At 49.1% G+C, this 16,680-nt stretch overlaps 1 protein-coding gene across 2 annotated transcripts in view; it reads right to left on the bottom strand.

Moving 5' to 3' along the window:
• Tspan2 (tetraspanin 2) overlaps window positions 1-16,680 on the bottom strand; it is a 41,219-nt gene that overhangs the window by 20,444 nt on the left and 4,095 nt on the right. Inside the window, exon 2 of one of the 2 annotated variants that reach the window (XM_059265974.1) lies at window positions 2,901-3,003. In XM_059265974.1, the coding sequence (XP_059121957.1) occupies window positions 2,901-3,003 (103 nt within the window). Of the gene's footprint in view, window positions 1-2,900; window positions 3,151-16,680 lie in introns of those variants that run through there. The other variant, XM_059265973.1, reaches the window with a different exon arrangement.

Here is a 16,680-nt window from a genome sequence, read left to right as displayed (position 1 = left end):
GGACTTGTCCCTAGGCTTCCCTGGAAGAAACTAGAGTGGAGAAGGTCTAGGAAACCCCGACTAACCCAAGCCCCTCTCTGCCAGCCTCTTCCTTCCTCACCTAAGCAACCGAGGGACACAGAGACCCTAGGTCAGCCTCCAGGCCTTGGCCCAGAGGGACACTAAAGGGCGGCAGCCGGCGGCAGTCGGTCTGACTACCCTCTCTCCCTGCCCTCATTTCCCGCAACCGTGTCTTCCTGCTTTGGCTAATCCCTGCCACTCTGTCTGGCTTGAGCATTGGGTACAGAGCACTAGGACAGAGAGAAACTCCATGGAGGGAGAAGGATGTGAGGAGTGAGAGCATCCCTGCACACAGTGGGCAATCCTACAAAGTCTGCCTGCTGTCAACCCGGAAGCAGGGAGCTATGCAATGTGTCTTCCTGGAGATTTCCTCACTCCAGGCTGAGTGACACCTCTTCTCATTTCCTTCTCTGTGACTCTCCTCCTCTTCCCAAGCAGCTGGGACTACAGGCAGGTACCACGGCACCTGGCTGTGGCTTTATATCTTGAAGAACCACTTAAACATGCTAAGCCTGTTTAGGACAAGGTTTAGCAAAATGGGCAAGGAGTATGAGCTGATGACTCTGAAACATATTCTAAAGAAAACAACGGAGCATTTAGGCATAGGGGCCCACACCTGTAATCCTAGGACACTGGAGATAGAGGCAGGAGGATCAAGAGTTCGAGGACATTGTCAGCTATGGAGTAAGTTCCAGGCCAACCTGCTCTACATGCGTCCCTGCCTCAAAAAGCCCCCAAGTAAAACCAAACAAGCACCAGCCCCTCTCCAGATCAGATGTGTGAGGAGGTGCCTCCCGCCCGGCAGAAGGGACAGTGGTCCTGTGGGCTGGAGACGGACAAGTGAGCCAGGAGCAGTCCATCTCTGGTGCTTCAGATGTGAGGTGTAAGTAAAGTTCCACAGATAGAGTTTGGGGTTCAACCTACAAACATCCATTAACTCAAAAATGTTGAACAAACAGAGCCAGGCACAAGTGGGTTCTGTTTTATGTTGTCATTTAACCGCTGTGACAAAGATCAGGGTTGTCTAGTTACCGATCTGAGAGCTTCCTGTGTTGAGCAGGAGGGTGATGTGCTCTGCTCAAACATTCCTGCTTTGTTTTCTACACTAAGCCAAGTGGGACACACATGGCCTGAGACACAAGAGATGCATTTCCATGTCATATTTGTGTGGAATCTTTCTATGATGATAAAACACAGAAACCTGCTCCAGTGGACTTGAATATAATGGAAAATTGTGAGACACATAACTAAAAGTCCAGGCTAGTACTCATCTCGAGGACTCAAATGATGTGACCAGAATCCAGCCTGTAGCCATCTGGCCTCAGCTTTCTTTCGGTAACACATATAGGCAGGTCTCCTCCCTGCCATGATTAAATGGCTGTCAGAAGCTCTAGTCTTCTAATTCCAGTAGCATGCTTCTGGAATTTTCAACAGACCCTTCCGCCCCCCAGCTGCTTGTTGGCCTAAGCACTCTCAAGCTAATTGGGTTGAGAATGAATGAGTGACCCAGCAGAACAAAAGAGGTGAAACAAACAGCTGGAATCTTCTTCCCATCCTTGGTGCTGTGCTATGGGGCGTGAGTGTGGGTTTACCCACCTTGGCTCTTTAGTCACATCTTCCCTTGCTGTTGGCTCATAGTGGGCAATAGTAAACAAGCACAGGGTCAGTGCTCAGAAGTTGGAGGACTGGGTTTTTGTAGAAACAGCACCAGGCACCACAAGGGAACTAAGAACCAAGAATTAGAGAGACAGCCATTGCCATCCTCTTCTGAGCCATGGTTGGTTTAGGCATAAGTATATGATGGGATTCTGGTCAATAGGTTGCAAGAGGAGACTTCTGGAAGAGGACACGTGAAGTGAAACTTCCTTGTCCTCATTTGGACTATCATATGAGTACACAACGCTGGAATCACCATAGGAAGGCAAGGCAGAGCTAAAGTACTAGAGGGACCAAAGCTCCTGATAAGCATGCTGGCTTTATCTGTGTGTCACCCACTCTCTGGGCCTCATCTTCCTATCGTGGCAGGAGGCGTGGCTGTGGCCCCTCTGTCTAGACCCTCTTCTCCAGCTCTCTCCTGTCCACTCTATGGGGTCCTTCCCTTCTCTTAGCATTCCCTACTCACGGAAGTTTTGAGATTAGTGCCTGTCTTAGGGTTTCTATGCTGTGAAGAGACACCATGAACATGGCAACTCTCGTAAAGAAAAACAGTTAATTGAGGCTGGCTTACAGTTAGGGGTTTAGTCCATTACTGTCATGGAGGGAAGCATGATGGCATACAAGCAGACATGGTGCTGGAGAAGGAGCTGAGAGTTCTACATCTGGATCCACAGGCATCAGGAAGAGCCACTGAGCCACTGGGCCTGGCTTGAGCTTCTGAGACCTCAAAGCCTGCATCCAGTGACAGACACACTTCCTCCAACAAGGCCATACCTCCTATTAGTGCCACTCTCTATGAGCCTATGGGGGCCATTTGTTTTCAAACCACCACAGCACCCCAAAACTCTGAAGCATCTCTTCATTTTGAATTGTTTCTATGTTAAAACACCACACCACAAAGTAAGATGCTGTCCCATCAGAGCCCCCAAGACACCCTGAACCGACTGATGAACTTCTCCAGAGACAAAGGATGCTTCCTAACTCCTTAAGATGAATTTTAGTTACGTTTCCTTGAGACTTAGTTAAGTAAACAAATCATTTTTACTGGGGCTTTCTTCTATCCTGGAGAGAGGAGGAAGGGGCCCAGTACCAGGTGAAGCACGTAGGTTGAGAGGCTCAGGCAGTGGCTCCTGCCTTTGCCCTGTCCCTCAGACCCAACCTTTAGGGAAAGTGAAGTCACTCACCTACATAGAAATACTCTGGGGACTTGTCTTCTGATGATAAATCCTTTATGGTGCCTCCAAATCGAAACCATAGTCCAAAAGCAATGACAGCTGATCCGGCCAGCTGAAAGATAAGCAGCAGCGTGTTTACTATGGAGGGGAGAGTGTGCAGACAGGCAGGTGAGCAGGCTGTGGGCACAGGGTGCCCAGGCTTGGAGGGGCTGCCCCTGTAGAGACCATCTTGCCCACTCTTCATGTCTTACCAGGGTGGAAAACAGGTTTAGAGGTAAAATAAAAACATGGACTTGGTGCCCCTCAGGGCCCTAAAGTATCTGATTAGCTCTGCCCTGTCTTGATTCCAGTCACAGGGTTTGCTGTGCCACTGGGCTTTCTTGTGATTTATTTGGTACCCATAGAATGAAAGTGTGTCAAAACCGCTGTTCCCACAACATTCTCCCTGCCAGGCATCTGCCCCTTGCCCTGTTGTTTCTTGCTGGGTAAACTGGACTTCCTCACCAACACCTTAGTGAGTGGCCGTTGTCTCGGGGTGGGGGTGGGGGTGGGGTCACCAAGAGCAAGATGAACTCTAAGACCTGGGGGTAAGCCACCTTCTAAATTAGAAAAAAAAACAAAACAAAAAACAACACACACACAACCAAAAAAAACCAAACAAACCCACACCAACCTGTGAGCCCACCTACACTTCATGACGAAGTTTCCAGTTAGAGCTCTGTTCAGAGACTCCTGTGACCCCCCTCTTCTTGATTCCTACATGGTGACCACTGCCCTGCCCCTGCCCAGGCATGGTTTTGCCGGCAGAGAAGAAGGGCTTTTTTTTTTTTTTTTTTTTGGTTGTTGTTGCTATTTTGAGTTTCCATGGAAAGCGAGAAAGGAAAAAATATTTTTCTGAAAAGGCATGGTCTGTATGCTATGTGGCTCATGGAGAGGCCGAGTGGGCTGGCACAGGCAGCGGCTGGGCAGGCTGGCGGCTGGTAGAGTCATCATCACTGGGCTTCCTCTCCTGAGGCTGAAGGCTGCTGCAGGCTCCATGTCTAAGCTGGCAGTCCTGTATGTCAACTACAGGACTGTCCCACAGGCAGGCCAGCAGGCTCCAGCCAAGTGCTTTCTCTACAAACACCACTCTTGGATATTGCTGTATCAATTAATTAACAGTTATTTACGGGGTACCTTGTGAGTGTGAAGCACTATGGGAAATCAGCAGAGATGTAAAAATAGCGACGTGCCTCTCCGACTCTTCCAGTTACCGTTGGGCAGCCCCAGCCTTTCGCCAGACAGTGAGGATCTGCTCTTATCTGAAAAGGGGAGATCACCCAAAGATACCGGCAGCAGAAGCCAGGGAGGGAATTCGGAGGAGAGGCGTAAGAAGGAATAATCCAGCCGGGGTTAGGCCGGAGGTTTTTCTAGGCAGGCTCCTTCTCTCCTGCAGGACTGCTGGGAAGGTTACCTGGCTATACTTATGAGGGCTTTCCTCCTCTTCTTCTCCTGCTCCCCAAGGCCAAGTCCCTGTGTGGCTGGCTTCTTCAGAACTATGCAGGCCAGCTTTAGTGAGGGGGAGGGGGAGGCCGGGTTCTACCAGCTGGCTACTCCCATGTGGAGTAACTAAGGCTTCCCAGCCCTTGGAGAGGGCACTAATTGGATAATTTGAGGGCAGCTAAAACAGCTGGGCTCAACTGTCTTTTGAAAGAGTTTTTAAAAGAGGAGGCTGACACGGAAACATGAGATGAAATCATGCTAAGGCATAACATTCTTTATCTTCGAAGGGTGGAATTACAGGTGACGTTTCCCTTCTGTCTTCTAAGGGTTCTGCATTAATTATGCATTACTTTTCTATGCTTAAAAACACAGCTTTTGAGAAGCATTGCGTACTAGCTTTTATGTCCAATATGGGAAATGGAGAGTCTTCTTGGTCTGTGCTTACCTCAGGGAGATGCCAGCCTTGGGGTCCCGGCTGTTATGTGTAAGGAGGAGCACTGTCCTTGGTTAGACCTGTCCCTAGAAATGCCTGGGGCTGCCTGGGATGAGTCTGCCCAGCAAACCTCACAGGCTTCCCTGCTTTCATGTCTCTCTGGTGCCTTCATGGAAAGACAGTTTCCAAACACAAAGCAAAATCTATTGACAGAGGCCCTGGGCCCAAACCAGCAGCCACCACACAGACTACGGAGGAGGTGACTAGTCTCAGGGACACCCTACCACGAGGCCACATTTTTGGAATCTCTGAACACAAACTCTAATTTATAGCTGTCTGGATCATCCTCCCAGACAGAATCCATTCGTCTAGTTCTGGCACAGATGTGTCTGAGGCATAATGGAAAATGAAAAGAGAGGTTGCAATTTAGAGCCACTGGGCAATGGGGAAAAAATCTGCGCTTGCTCATCCACACCCCCAACCCCAAAACCACACACACGGCTTCCCTCCTTGGGTCAAGGAAACTGTGGCTTAGCTGAATGACATCACTGTGTGGCAGGGAATCCTCCCCGAACGCTGTGGGCTGTGCTCGGGATGTGTGGGTGAGGAGCTGGCAGGGGCTTCTGCCATGAGAAGCAGAATGGTCTCTGCTTTGGAAGGAGGCACAGCAGCGACCATGTAACTCTTCGGCCCTTCTGAATGCTCCAGCCCGTCAGGCTCATGAGATGCCATGTTTGCTACACTGGAGGTTGGTGGACTGCCCACTAGAAATTGTTCAAGGGAAAAAAAAATCACACTAACTCCATCCCAGTCAAGAGCAAAGGAAGCAAGCTTCCTGTCAGCCACACAGTTCCTGTTACTGTGTGCATCCCTATAGCTAGAAGATGCTCTCCCCAACCCTCAAGGGACGCTTCCAGGACTCCTCAGTCCTAAGTTTTAACTCAGCAGGGCCCCACCTCTCCTATGCCACACTGCTTTTAATTTCAGCCCATTTGGCATTTGGACATACTGTATCTATATTCAGCTAAGGCTGAAGCAAGCAAGAAATGAGAGAGGCTCCCTTCCTCCATATCTTTCTTGCCCCCACCTGGAGAATTCACTTCTTTCTTTTCTTACTTGTACATTTAGTAACAATCAACCACGGTCCAATCCAGGCCAGGCACTGAGCTCCACGTCAGAGACATGGAAGACAATCACACAAAGTAAGAAATGCAGTAAGATGCAGGAAGTGTGCCGAAGAGTGAGAACACACATTACCAAGGGGCGGCACAGAGCACACACCACGGGCGGGCAGCAGGTAGCCCCGTTCTGATTTATACCTTGAAGAATGAGTTGGACTTCCTGGAGTAGCAGAGAACTCGTGGGATGAGATTGCTTGAGGCAGAAGGACCGGCATAGGGAAAAAAGTCATCCCTTACCACCATGCCACGCTGAGGAAGAGATCAGTGCTGGGGAGCACACTGCATCATCATCACAGGAGTGCAGGGCAGCCATGGCATGGCTGCTGCTTAGCCGGCCATCATCCTGGGAAGCCCACTGCAGGGCCCCCGAGGGAGGGGAGAGAGAAGCTTAACTCATCTTTTGGTGGGAGTGAGCAGGAGCCTGAATGTTGCTCGGCTGCCAGACACAGCGAGCAGCCACAGACCAACGCTCTGGTGACTGAGGATCACAGCGGGGCCCACAAGCGGCGGTCTGGAGACCCATGAGGGCCAGTGAAAATCACTGTAGCAGTGAAGGAACACTGCTGAGGGCCTCTCTGCTTTTAGGGAAGGGATTATTACCAGTGTACCTAGCAGAATTACAAAGAAGAAACGCTGTGGTTTTTGCAGGAATGGACTTTTCTTTTTATATTATTCATCCATGGGGGGGGGCATGCACATGCCACAGCGAGTGTGTGGAGATCAAAGGACAGCGTGTGGAAGTTCGTCGTCTCCTGCCACCATGTGGGTCCTAGGGATTGAACTCAGATCATCGGGCTTGGTGGCAAACACCCTCACCTGCGGAGCCACCTCACTGGCCCAGAAACGGACTTTTCATGCAGCAGAGAGAGCTGAACCCTGGTGGTAATTACTAAAAACAAATAATGAAAACACTAAAAACCAAAAGCCAACAAACAGAACGCTTAAGGGAACATCCATTTTGATCTAGGAGGCAAGGATTCAGAGGAGAGGACGAATTAACCCTTCTGAAGTTTTCTGGGTCCCACAGAGAAGCCACTGGCTGCTCACAAGAGAGCATGGTAGGCATTCTTTTCTTGTGGGTCAGTTGTACACATGACATTCCAAAAACTCAATGAGAAAGCTGGGTGGGATAGTGTGTACCTGTAACTCCAGGATTTAGGAGCCTAAAGCAGGAGGATTACTGTGAGTTACATAACTAGCCGGGGTTATGTAACTAGTGCTAGCCAGCCCGGGATACATTGCAAATACTAGGCCAGCCTGGGCTACATAGCAAAACTCTGTCCCCAAAACAGCTACCAAAAAAAAAAAAAAAAAAAAAAAAAAAGAAGAAGAAGAAAAAAAAGAAAAGAGCCAGAAGGGATGGCACACACCTTTAATTTCAGCACATGTGAGGCAGAGGCAAGGAGGACCTTCGTGAGTTAGAGGCCAGTCTGGTCTACATAGTGAGTTCTGGGCCAGCCAGATAATGAGACTTTATCTTAAACAGGAACAAGAAAACCAAAAAGAAGGAAGAAAGACAGTATTGTAAGACAGGGTAGGTTTGGGGAACACACGTGAACCTACTGCATAAACATGCACATAGTTAAAGGGGGAATGGGGACCAGAGCACAGTGCAAGGAACAGACAGGGCCACAAAAGCCCATCAGTAAACAGGACGCCCATGGATATTGTCATGGGCAAGTTCTTCCAACAGCTACCCCTGATCTAGAGAGTCTACAGGACATAGGAAACTGCCAAAGTGTCTCTAGAGAAGACAGTTTATGCTCTAAAACTCAGGGGCAAAAAAGATGGAAGACCAGGTTGAAAGTACTTTGAAGCGAAGCAGATAGATAAAAGTTTATACCAGATATCAACTGTCTGCAAAGAACAAGTCCTTCAGCTTGAGGTGGGGCCACTCACACAGGACCCACTCACACAGGACCTGCTCACACAGATCCGCTCACACAGGACCTGCTCACACAGATCTGCTTACACAGGACCCGCTCACACAGGACCCGCTCACACAGGACCCGCTCACACAGGACCCGCTCACACAGACCTGCTCACACAGATCCACTCACACAGGACCCGCTCACACAGACCTGCTCACACAGATCCACTCACACAGGACCCGCTCATACAGGACCCGCTCACACAGGACCACTGGAGCATTTCAGTTGTATTTTTCTGCACTTGTTTCCCCCTTTCAGGGATTGCTGATGAAATGCCCCATCTTGAGGACACTTTTTTCTTTCTTTCTTTTTTCTCCCAGTTAGGAATTTCGAACAAGGGAGGTACATCCAGCTGCAGTATGCCCAGCTTTCCTCTCCTTGAATACAAGCCACCTGCATGACAAGGAGCAAATGTGTGCTGCCACTAAGCTCTCTGCTGATGAAATCCAGCAGAGAGGATCCTTTCTGGGCCAAAAGCACCCCCGGGGGAGTTCTATCTAAGCATGTGTGCTTATACTCCGGTGGGAAACAATGGAAGGGTCCTCAGACACCTGAGTCAGTCTTTTCTCACGTGGGGGCAGCTGCTTTGGCTGCTTCCTGGGGCAGAATGCTCTTCTGCACCGCCCACAGCAGGGTGACTCCCCCTCACTCTCGACTCTCAGGTCACCGCCTTGGGGAAGCCTGTCCTGGCCTAGATATGTGTGTTGTTTCAAAGCTCACATAACTACTGCTGTTTAACTATTTCTGGGTTTTAAAGGCCTCAGCTCTGTGAGAGCAGGGACAGCTCTCAGCTGCTGCATGCTAAGCGGTTCCCTCTCAGGCTGGCAGAGTGAGCTGAGGTGGCGGAGGGGAGGCAGAGGCACCACTCGGTCAGCGGTGGAATGGACTGTGTTCTCCTCCTCAAACCCACATGATGAAGGCTGCCCTCAGCGTGAAGGGTCTTAGGGATAAGACCTTTGACGTGCATATGCGTGTGCGTGTGCGTGTGCGTGTGCGTGTGTGTGTGTGTGTGTGTGTGTGTGTGTTACAGTACAGTACTGTAACCAGAGGTAGGTGAGACTGTGAGGGTGGGTCCTCATAGTGGGGCAGTATTTTATAGGAAGTGATATCAGAAAGCCTGTTTTCTTTCTGACCGCGGTAAGGATGAGTTGAGAAGACAAATCCGCTAACAGTCAGCAGTGCTGGACCCCAGCCCCAGATTCTAGCATCCGTAGCACGTGTACACAAACCCAGCTCAATTTCTGTCATTTTAGCTACCTACTCTAGGCTTTTTTGTTGCTGTTGTTTATGTTTGGAGACAGGGTCTAACTATGTAGCTCAGACTGGCCTCAAACCTGTGAGCCTTCTGCCCCGGCCTTTCTGCGGGGATTACCGACAGGTGCCACCAAGTTCCTCCTAACCCATATTTCTTCCTCTTCCCCTTCCCTGTCCTCTTCCATTCCCTGCCCTCCCTGTCCTTCCCTCTGTCCTCCCTTTTTCCTTTCCTTTTTTTTTTCTTCTGGGGTTAGGATTGAACCCAAGGCCCTGTTAGCCTGACAGGAATCCCCGGAAACAACCACTCTCACAGCTAAGGGGGTACTTCCTAAAGTACTTCCTAAAGTACTATTTTCAAATCTACCTGCACCTGGGAAACACAGCGGCTCCGGTTCAGACACAGTGTTGAAGGCATTCAGCAAAACACCCGCCCACAGAAAAAGAAAACACCCCCACAGCACTGGCTGTCAGGTTTCCTAAACCTTCAGGGATGTGTGCTGAGAGCCACGCACGGTCACGGAGAATAAACCTGCACGCACCTCTTCCTGGGCACGGTCTGCCCACTTGATGCGGTTACAGTAACGCAGACACACACGCTGCCCTTCAATGCAAGAAGAACAAAAGCAGCCCCGTGTTCTTGCTTCCCCATGGTGAACGCTCTGTGCACACAAACCCAGCTCTTCTGCTACTCTCTTTTTTTGGGATGAAGCCATATGAAGTTGAAAATGAGGCTTCTATCTTAGAGTCCCCATTAAATGCTTTCAAGCTAATACCTGCTGGTGGCGGCAATTCGCGTCCTAGATGGAGTCCTAAAGAGCACTCACGGTGCCCAATCTGATTGAAGCCCCATTATGCCTCCGAGAAGGGAGTGCTGTCTCATCCCTGCAGCAGGCAGATGTCAGAAGCACATTTGCTTTGGAAGATGACACTGATTTGCTCAAAGTGGGAAACGGACTCCCAAGACTTTCATCGTATTAGTCAGTGAAAGCAAGGCCAGGATTCAGCACTGTCTCAAAAGCAAGAGTTTTTACCAGAAAAAAAAAAAATACAAGGGCTGAATAGCATATGACATTCACACCAAACGGCCTCCAAAGGACCTAGTAGCCCTGTTCTTGACATCAGGACCAGGTATGGACCAGGAGGGAGGACTGCTGTGACAGCAGATGGTGACAAGGCTGTCTGAAAATGCCTGGTGGCTCCTGAGACTCCAGTGTTTGTGATTTGCCCTCCAGTTCCTTCATACAGGCGAGCTCGTGCTTCCTTCAGGTGAGAGCATGTTTTCAAATTATTTATTTACCTATTATGTGTGCATGCGTGTGCATGTGAGTGTGCACGTGTGCACTGCGTGTGGAATTGCATGTGGAACTGCATGTGGAGGAGAGAGGACAGTCTGTTGGCTCTCATCTTCCACCATGTGAGAGCCAGGGCTGGAACTCAGGTCAGCAGGCTTAGCAGCAAGCCCCTTTACCCACTGAAGCCGCCCTGTGAGCGAACTTCATGATGACTCAGTGTTGACTCTCTACGCTGCATTCGGACTTTGATAGGATCAGAAGTGTTCTGTTCTCTGGAAAGAACACTTGGCTGCGTATTTGTGACAAACACGCCCTTTTGTGTTTGTTGAAGTTGTTATGAAGTGAACTTGAGTGGCTCACCTGACCTTGCTGGGAGGTGGTTTACAAGTGCTGTGGGGAACAGAAGTTTCAGGGAAAGAAAAGAACCTGGAGAAAGAAGCTGGCAACCTACTGGTGTCTGTGGACAGTGTAGGGTGTGCTGTGTTTATTCAGTGAATGCACATGATGTCTCGGGTTGAAAGAAGTACGGGGGAAGAGTGGACTCGGGAAGAGCAAGAACGTGGAGGAAGACGTTGGCTTCGTAGGTTTCCCTCTGCAGCATAACAAAGTTCCGGGCCACCAACTAGTGTCAGGGAGCAGACGGCTTTATCGATGAAGACCATATAGACCCTCAACTAAAGCCCAAATCTATTAAGCCACAGCCTTGAGTTCAACTCACCCCTCACTGCCTGCCTTTTCTCACCCAGCTGTCTTCGCTAAGGTCTCTGGAGTCCCCCCCCCCCCTGCAGAACCCACTGGGTCTCCTCCTCTGGTCTTGCCTTCTGCATGCACAAACACTGATCTTGGCAACCACAGTGACTGATGTCATATCTTGACTGCACCGAGCTTTACATAAGCAGAGAGGAGACGCTAAATGACATTTATGTGCTCGCCTATCATTCTTCAAGGAGGCTGAGAGGATGACTTTGGGAGGATAACTAGGGTTCATTTTTCTTCTAGATTTATGTTATTATTTTTAATTGTGTGTGTCTGTTTGTGGGTGTGCTCAGGTACACATATACACCCTTGTGCACATGAGTGCAGGTGCCCATGGAGACCAGAAGAGAGTGGCACACTGAAGTCATAAGCAGTCATGACTTTTCAAATGTGGGTACTGGGAGCCAAGGGTCCTCTGCAAGAGCAGCATGTGCTCTTTGAGCCATTGCTCAGTAACCAGGATGCTTAGATACCGACCAGAGCTCTTTACCCAGTTTCTAATGATTACAGTGAGAAACGGTGGCAGAAAGTAAATGCTACGTGTAGAATTCAGATTGGAACAAGCTGAGACACTTTGTTGCCAAGAAGTTACCTTGGATGAATATTGTAGACAGCACAAAACCTAGGCTGGTGTTCTCTAGATATTTTTCCTAATATTAATTTTCTTAGAACCTGCTTTGAGGTCACTAAGGAGCTGTACCAGTCCATTTCAGGATGAAGGATGCATCCTGCAGCTTGCGATACAACCCTTCCCTCCCCAGCCCTTGCCCTACCCCCTGGGGCTATACCCCCCCTGTTCAATACCACACACACACACACACACACACACACACACACGAATGCACGCACACACGCATACGCATACGCACATGCACACACACTCACACACACACTCACATTTATAAGCTGACTCTTTCCATTCACTTCTACTGTAAAGGGCAGACCTTGGCACACTTTAGGAATACCTGTATTTCTAGAAATGTCCTCTTTTGAGTGCTCGGACTGAATAATGTGCCCATAGACGAGAGACACATCCATCTGCACACATAGTAGTGTATGTAGAGGAGGTAGAAATAGGGATTCTGTGGTCAGACTCTGTTCAGACCTTGGACAAGACACTAAACTTCTCTAACCTCAGCTCACCTGTCTGCAGGGGTCGGTAAGGAGAGTGCCTGCTGAGTTGAGCCACACACTTAGAGCTGGGAGTGCCTGGCACTCGGCCTTCTCATGCTGATGGATTCACCGTTCCATTCAAACTGAAAGCTCAATCTTCAAGAAGGCATTGTCCCCCCCCCCCCCCCATGGTGCTTAGTTTTCTGCCACTGCCCTTCAGTTCTCACAGACTGTACTCTGCTGCTTTGGCTGACAGCTGGACTTCCCTCAGCTCCTCAAACCACACCAGAAAGCTGGTGCCCTTTAGAGGCGATGCCTCCAATTCCTTAAGTTTAGTTTAGTTAAGACCTAGAAAGAGAAAAGATGAAAATGTAGTTATGAGACAAAGCATAAGTATACTTAGGCTGGAGCTGTCTAATAGAATTTTCTCCAACGAGAGGTGGGGAGATGGCTTAGTTATATTAAAGTGTTTGTTTGGCAAGGACAGAGATCTGGGTTTGATTCCCAGAACTCATGTAAAGAAGGCCAGTTGTGGCAGCTCGCCCTGGTAATCCCAGTGCTCGGGAGGCAGAGACAGTGATCCCTGGAGCTCACTGGCCAACCAGTCTAGCCTACTTGGTGAGCTCTAGGCCAGAGAGAGACCTTGTATAAAAACAAACAAACAAAACAAACAAACAAACAAACAAACAAACAAAAAACCATAGATAGCACCTGAGGAATAATACCTGAGGTTGTCTACACACACACACACACACACACACACACACACACACACACACACTCATGTACATTTATACAAAGGTACAACTGAGCACACACGTGGAGATGCACACACTCTCTCTCACACACACACATACACAAGAAATTGCCCCAGTGATACAAACATCTGTGCTGGTCTGTATGGTAGCCGCTCGGCACTGAGGGCTACTGAGTACTTGAAATGCAGTAAGTGAGAGTGAGGACAAGAATATTACATTTTATTTAATTTTAAGGCTAAACAGCCCCATGTGCTCAGGAGCACGGCCACCACATTGGATGAGCAGGTGTGGAAGTCACACACTCGTCTTAGCTCCCACCTTCTCTCCCTGTTAGTCTGGGGACTCAGGAAGGCTAAGGACAAGGATGCTGGAGCCTCAGCTAGAGACAGATCTGCCGCCGCCGCCGGCCAGTTCTGGGTCCTGGACAAGTCTCTATCTCTGTTTCCTTGGGTGTGACTTGGGGATAAGAGCAACTGCTTCACAGGGCTGTGGTGAGGGCTGAAGGGGTTAACATGAGGCTGTGCTCACAAAAGCAGTAGCACTGGCAGCCTTATATTTGGGCAGGGCTATTGTCCTTCAAGCCTCTGTGCGGAAATTAATTTTTTTTAATGGTCTCTTAAAGAAACAAAAAACAAGCCTTGCCTCTCTGTGTAGCTTTTCTCAATTTCCATCTTGTTTTCACCTGCCTTGAACTGATCAGTCGTGCTCCTCACCCAGCTCCTGTTTCTGCCCCACGAGGGGGTATTTTAGGCCTCTCCTTGTCCTTGTACCGTAGAATGCTTCAAGGCTGAACCTGACACTGGCTGTGATCACTCTGATCGTAGACTATATTTTTCCAAGCCAAGAGAATTTTATTGAGATAGTTGTGTAGCTCAAACAGGCCTTGAACTAGACAATCCTTCTGCCTCAGCCTTCTGCAGCTGGGGTTACAGGTGTGAGCCACCGTGCCTGATTCCCATAGTCTTCCATTTCTTTGTGTGTGTGAATGCCCATGTGTGTATGCCTGGTGCCTACTTACTTCTGTCTTATCCCCACCCCCACCTGAGGCAAGGCCTCTCACTGAATCTGGAGCCAGGGCTGCAGCTAACAAGCCCCAGTGATCTTCCTGTCTCCACCCCGAACAGTGTGGGGTGACAGTGCTGGGTGACAGGGGCAAGCGCCACGCTCAGCTTCTTACGTAGGTTCTGGGGATTGGAGCTGGGTCCACATGTTTATACAGCAACTGCTCCTCCCCACTGAGCCATCTCCTCAGTCCTCTAGTTCATTTCCTTATACTTCGTATTCCACATCCCAAGACGTTGATAATGTGAAGAGGTGGGAAATGAGAAAACCTTGGACATTCTCTTTACTGCGCCTTTCCGCTTCCATACTTTAAAACAGGGCTCATTAAATTACTGTGAAAATTAAAAATATGAAGACTGTGAAGACAGAGGTTGCTAATAATTCATTATCAGATGAGATTGTGTATGTGGAAGCATTCTGTAAACTGAAATCTCCTATGCATGGTAATTAGCACTGTTGATCTTTCTCTCAATGGAAGTCGGGGATGGCGAGAAAGGCAGGCCAGGGTAACTCCGTTTAACCTGTGCTTCAGCCTGTTGGATGTTCCCATCTCAAGTCCACCTTCCTCAGTCTCTTAGAGACCCTAACAACAGCTTGCTTCAGTCAGGGCAGAGTCACTTGCTTTAACAAGGAGAACAAGTCTGTAGTGCAGGCCCTGCCAGTGTTAAGGCTGGAGGGTGGAGAGATACTTCAGGCAGGGTGATCTAGAATAACACTGTGAGACGCAGTGCACGATGACAATCTGGGACTGCCGAGTACTGCTGCAGAAGAACCCTTAACATAATAATGATAAAGCGCTAACTGGAAGCAAGAACCACGAAAAGCAAGCCCCATGGAAGGGTTACCCTGCCACCCAGAAACAAGAGTCTCTGAGACCATATAGTAAACAAAAGCCCTCCAAGTGTCTTTAGGGAACCAACGCCATTGTCCCCTGGGGGCTTGTTATCGATGCAGAACTACTAAGTCGGAATATACAGTTGAATAAGGTCTCCTGTACTGATACTCACATTATACTAGGAGCTGCACTGCCCACCAAAGCCTGACCCACCTCCTTCCCCTGGCCTCTACCTGGGAGCACAGAAGCAGGGCAGACACCTAGCAGTTCTGCTCTAGGGGAAGTGCACAGGAACTTTTATTTAGACCCTGTTGACTCTCTCAGGTGCTGAGGGACTAGAAGAGGTTCATAACAGTCCCTGCCTCTGAGGTGCAAAGACCAGACTGGGGATGAACTATTCTCAGACAACATGGAGGCTAGGGAAAGGCATAGGGTTGGGTTTTAATCTTTGAATCACAGGGCAGAGTGTCAGGCAGACATCTAGCACATGTTTGCTGGGTGAACGGATCATCGATAGGAGACTCCATGTCTTCATAAGCTGTAAGACTCCAGCCACTTTGACTGGTGGGATATAGGACACTGCATGTTCCCTCTTTCCTCAAGGAGCTCCTGAATTATGGGCCCTGTCTTCCCACCTGTACCCCTATTATTTGAATCCCACTATCACTAACATATCTCAGGCTATTGAGCATGTGCTATGTGCATGCAGGACTTTTACATATATTAACTTGCTTTTCTTTCTTTCTTTGTTTCTGAGACAGGGTCTCACTATGTAGCTCTGACTGCTCTGTAACTCACTATGTAGACCAGGCTGGCCTCAAACTCATAGAGATCCACCTACCTCTGCCTCCTGAGTGCTGGGAGTATTAGTATTATCTGCTCAAAGATCACAAGGTGACTTGCATACTACTTTGCTACGTTCGTTTTACAACTGAGACAATGGAAGCTCAAAGAGGCTGAACAACTGAGCCCAGTCCCCAAGGTAGTGAGACCTAGAGAGCCAGGAATAAACTCTGGCAGTGTGCTACCAGAATCCACCTTTCAGGCTTTTTTTCTGGATTTGAATCGCCAAACTGTGTACACCCGCCTAAAGTGTACCGCAACAACTAGAACTATAGCTCTGGTCTCTCCAGACTGACCATGTGGTGCACTCTTTGGTTCCCCCAGCATCCCTAGATCCCTCTGGTGCACAGTAGGGGAGATTGGCCATTGCTTCTGTCTTCCTACTTTAACAGAAATCAGCAGTGCAGGTTATGGACAGGCAGCAGGCTGTCTGGGAGACTCCAAAAGTTTCCCCCACCCCCACCATCCTTTCTAACAAGTGGCTGCTCTGCAGTTGCTGTTTAAATGTGTGGGAGAGAGCAGGAGCTACAAGCTTTGTTGGAGTCAAACAGCTTTCACCCCAACCCCAGCCAAAGGGACGGTCTTTTCAGAAGCAGCCAGTAGACATCTGCTGTGGGATGATCCTTCTGTATGCTGTGAATATGTGTTGCTACCATTGGTTAATAAAGAAGCTGCTGTGGCCTATGGCAAGGCAGAATGGAGCCAGGTGGGGAACCCAAGCAGAGAGACAAGGGGAGCAAGATGTACTAACTAACTAGGTAACTAACTCCACGAAGCCACATGGCAAAACATAGACTAATAGAAATGGGTTAATTTAAGATGAAAGAGCTAACTAGCAAGAAGCCTGAG

This window comes from Peromyscus eremicus, chromosome 6 (genome assembly GCF_949786415.1).
Source record: "Peromyscus eremicus chromosome 6, PerEre_H2_v1, whole genome shotgun sequence".
NCBI lineage: Eukaryota > Metazoa > Chordata > Mammalia > Rodentia > Cricetidae > Peromyscus > Peromyscus eremicus.
Note: the sequence above shows the minus strand (reverse complement) of the source record. Positions and strands in the feature narration are given on the sequence as shown.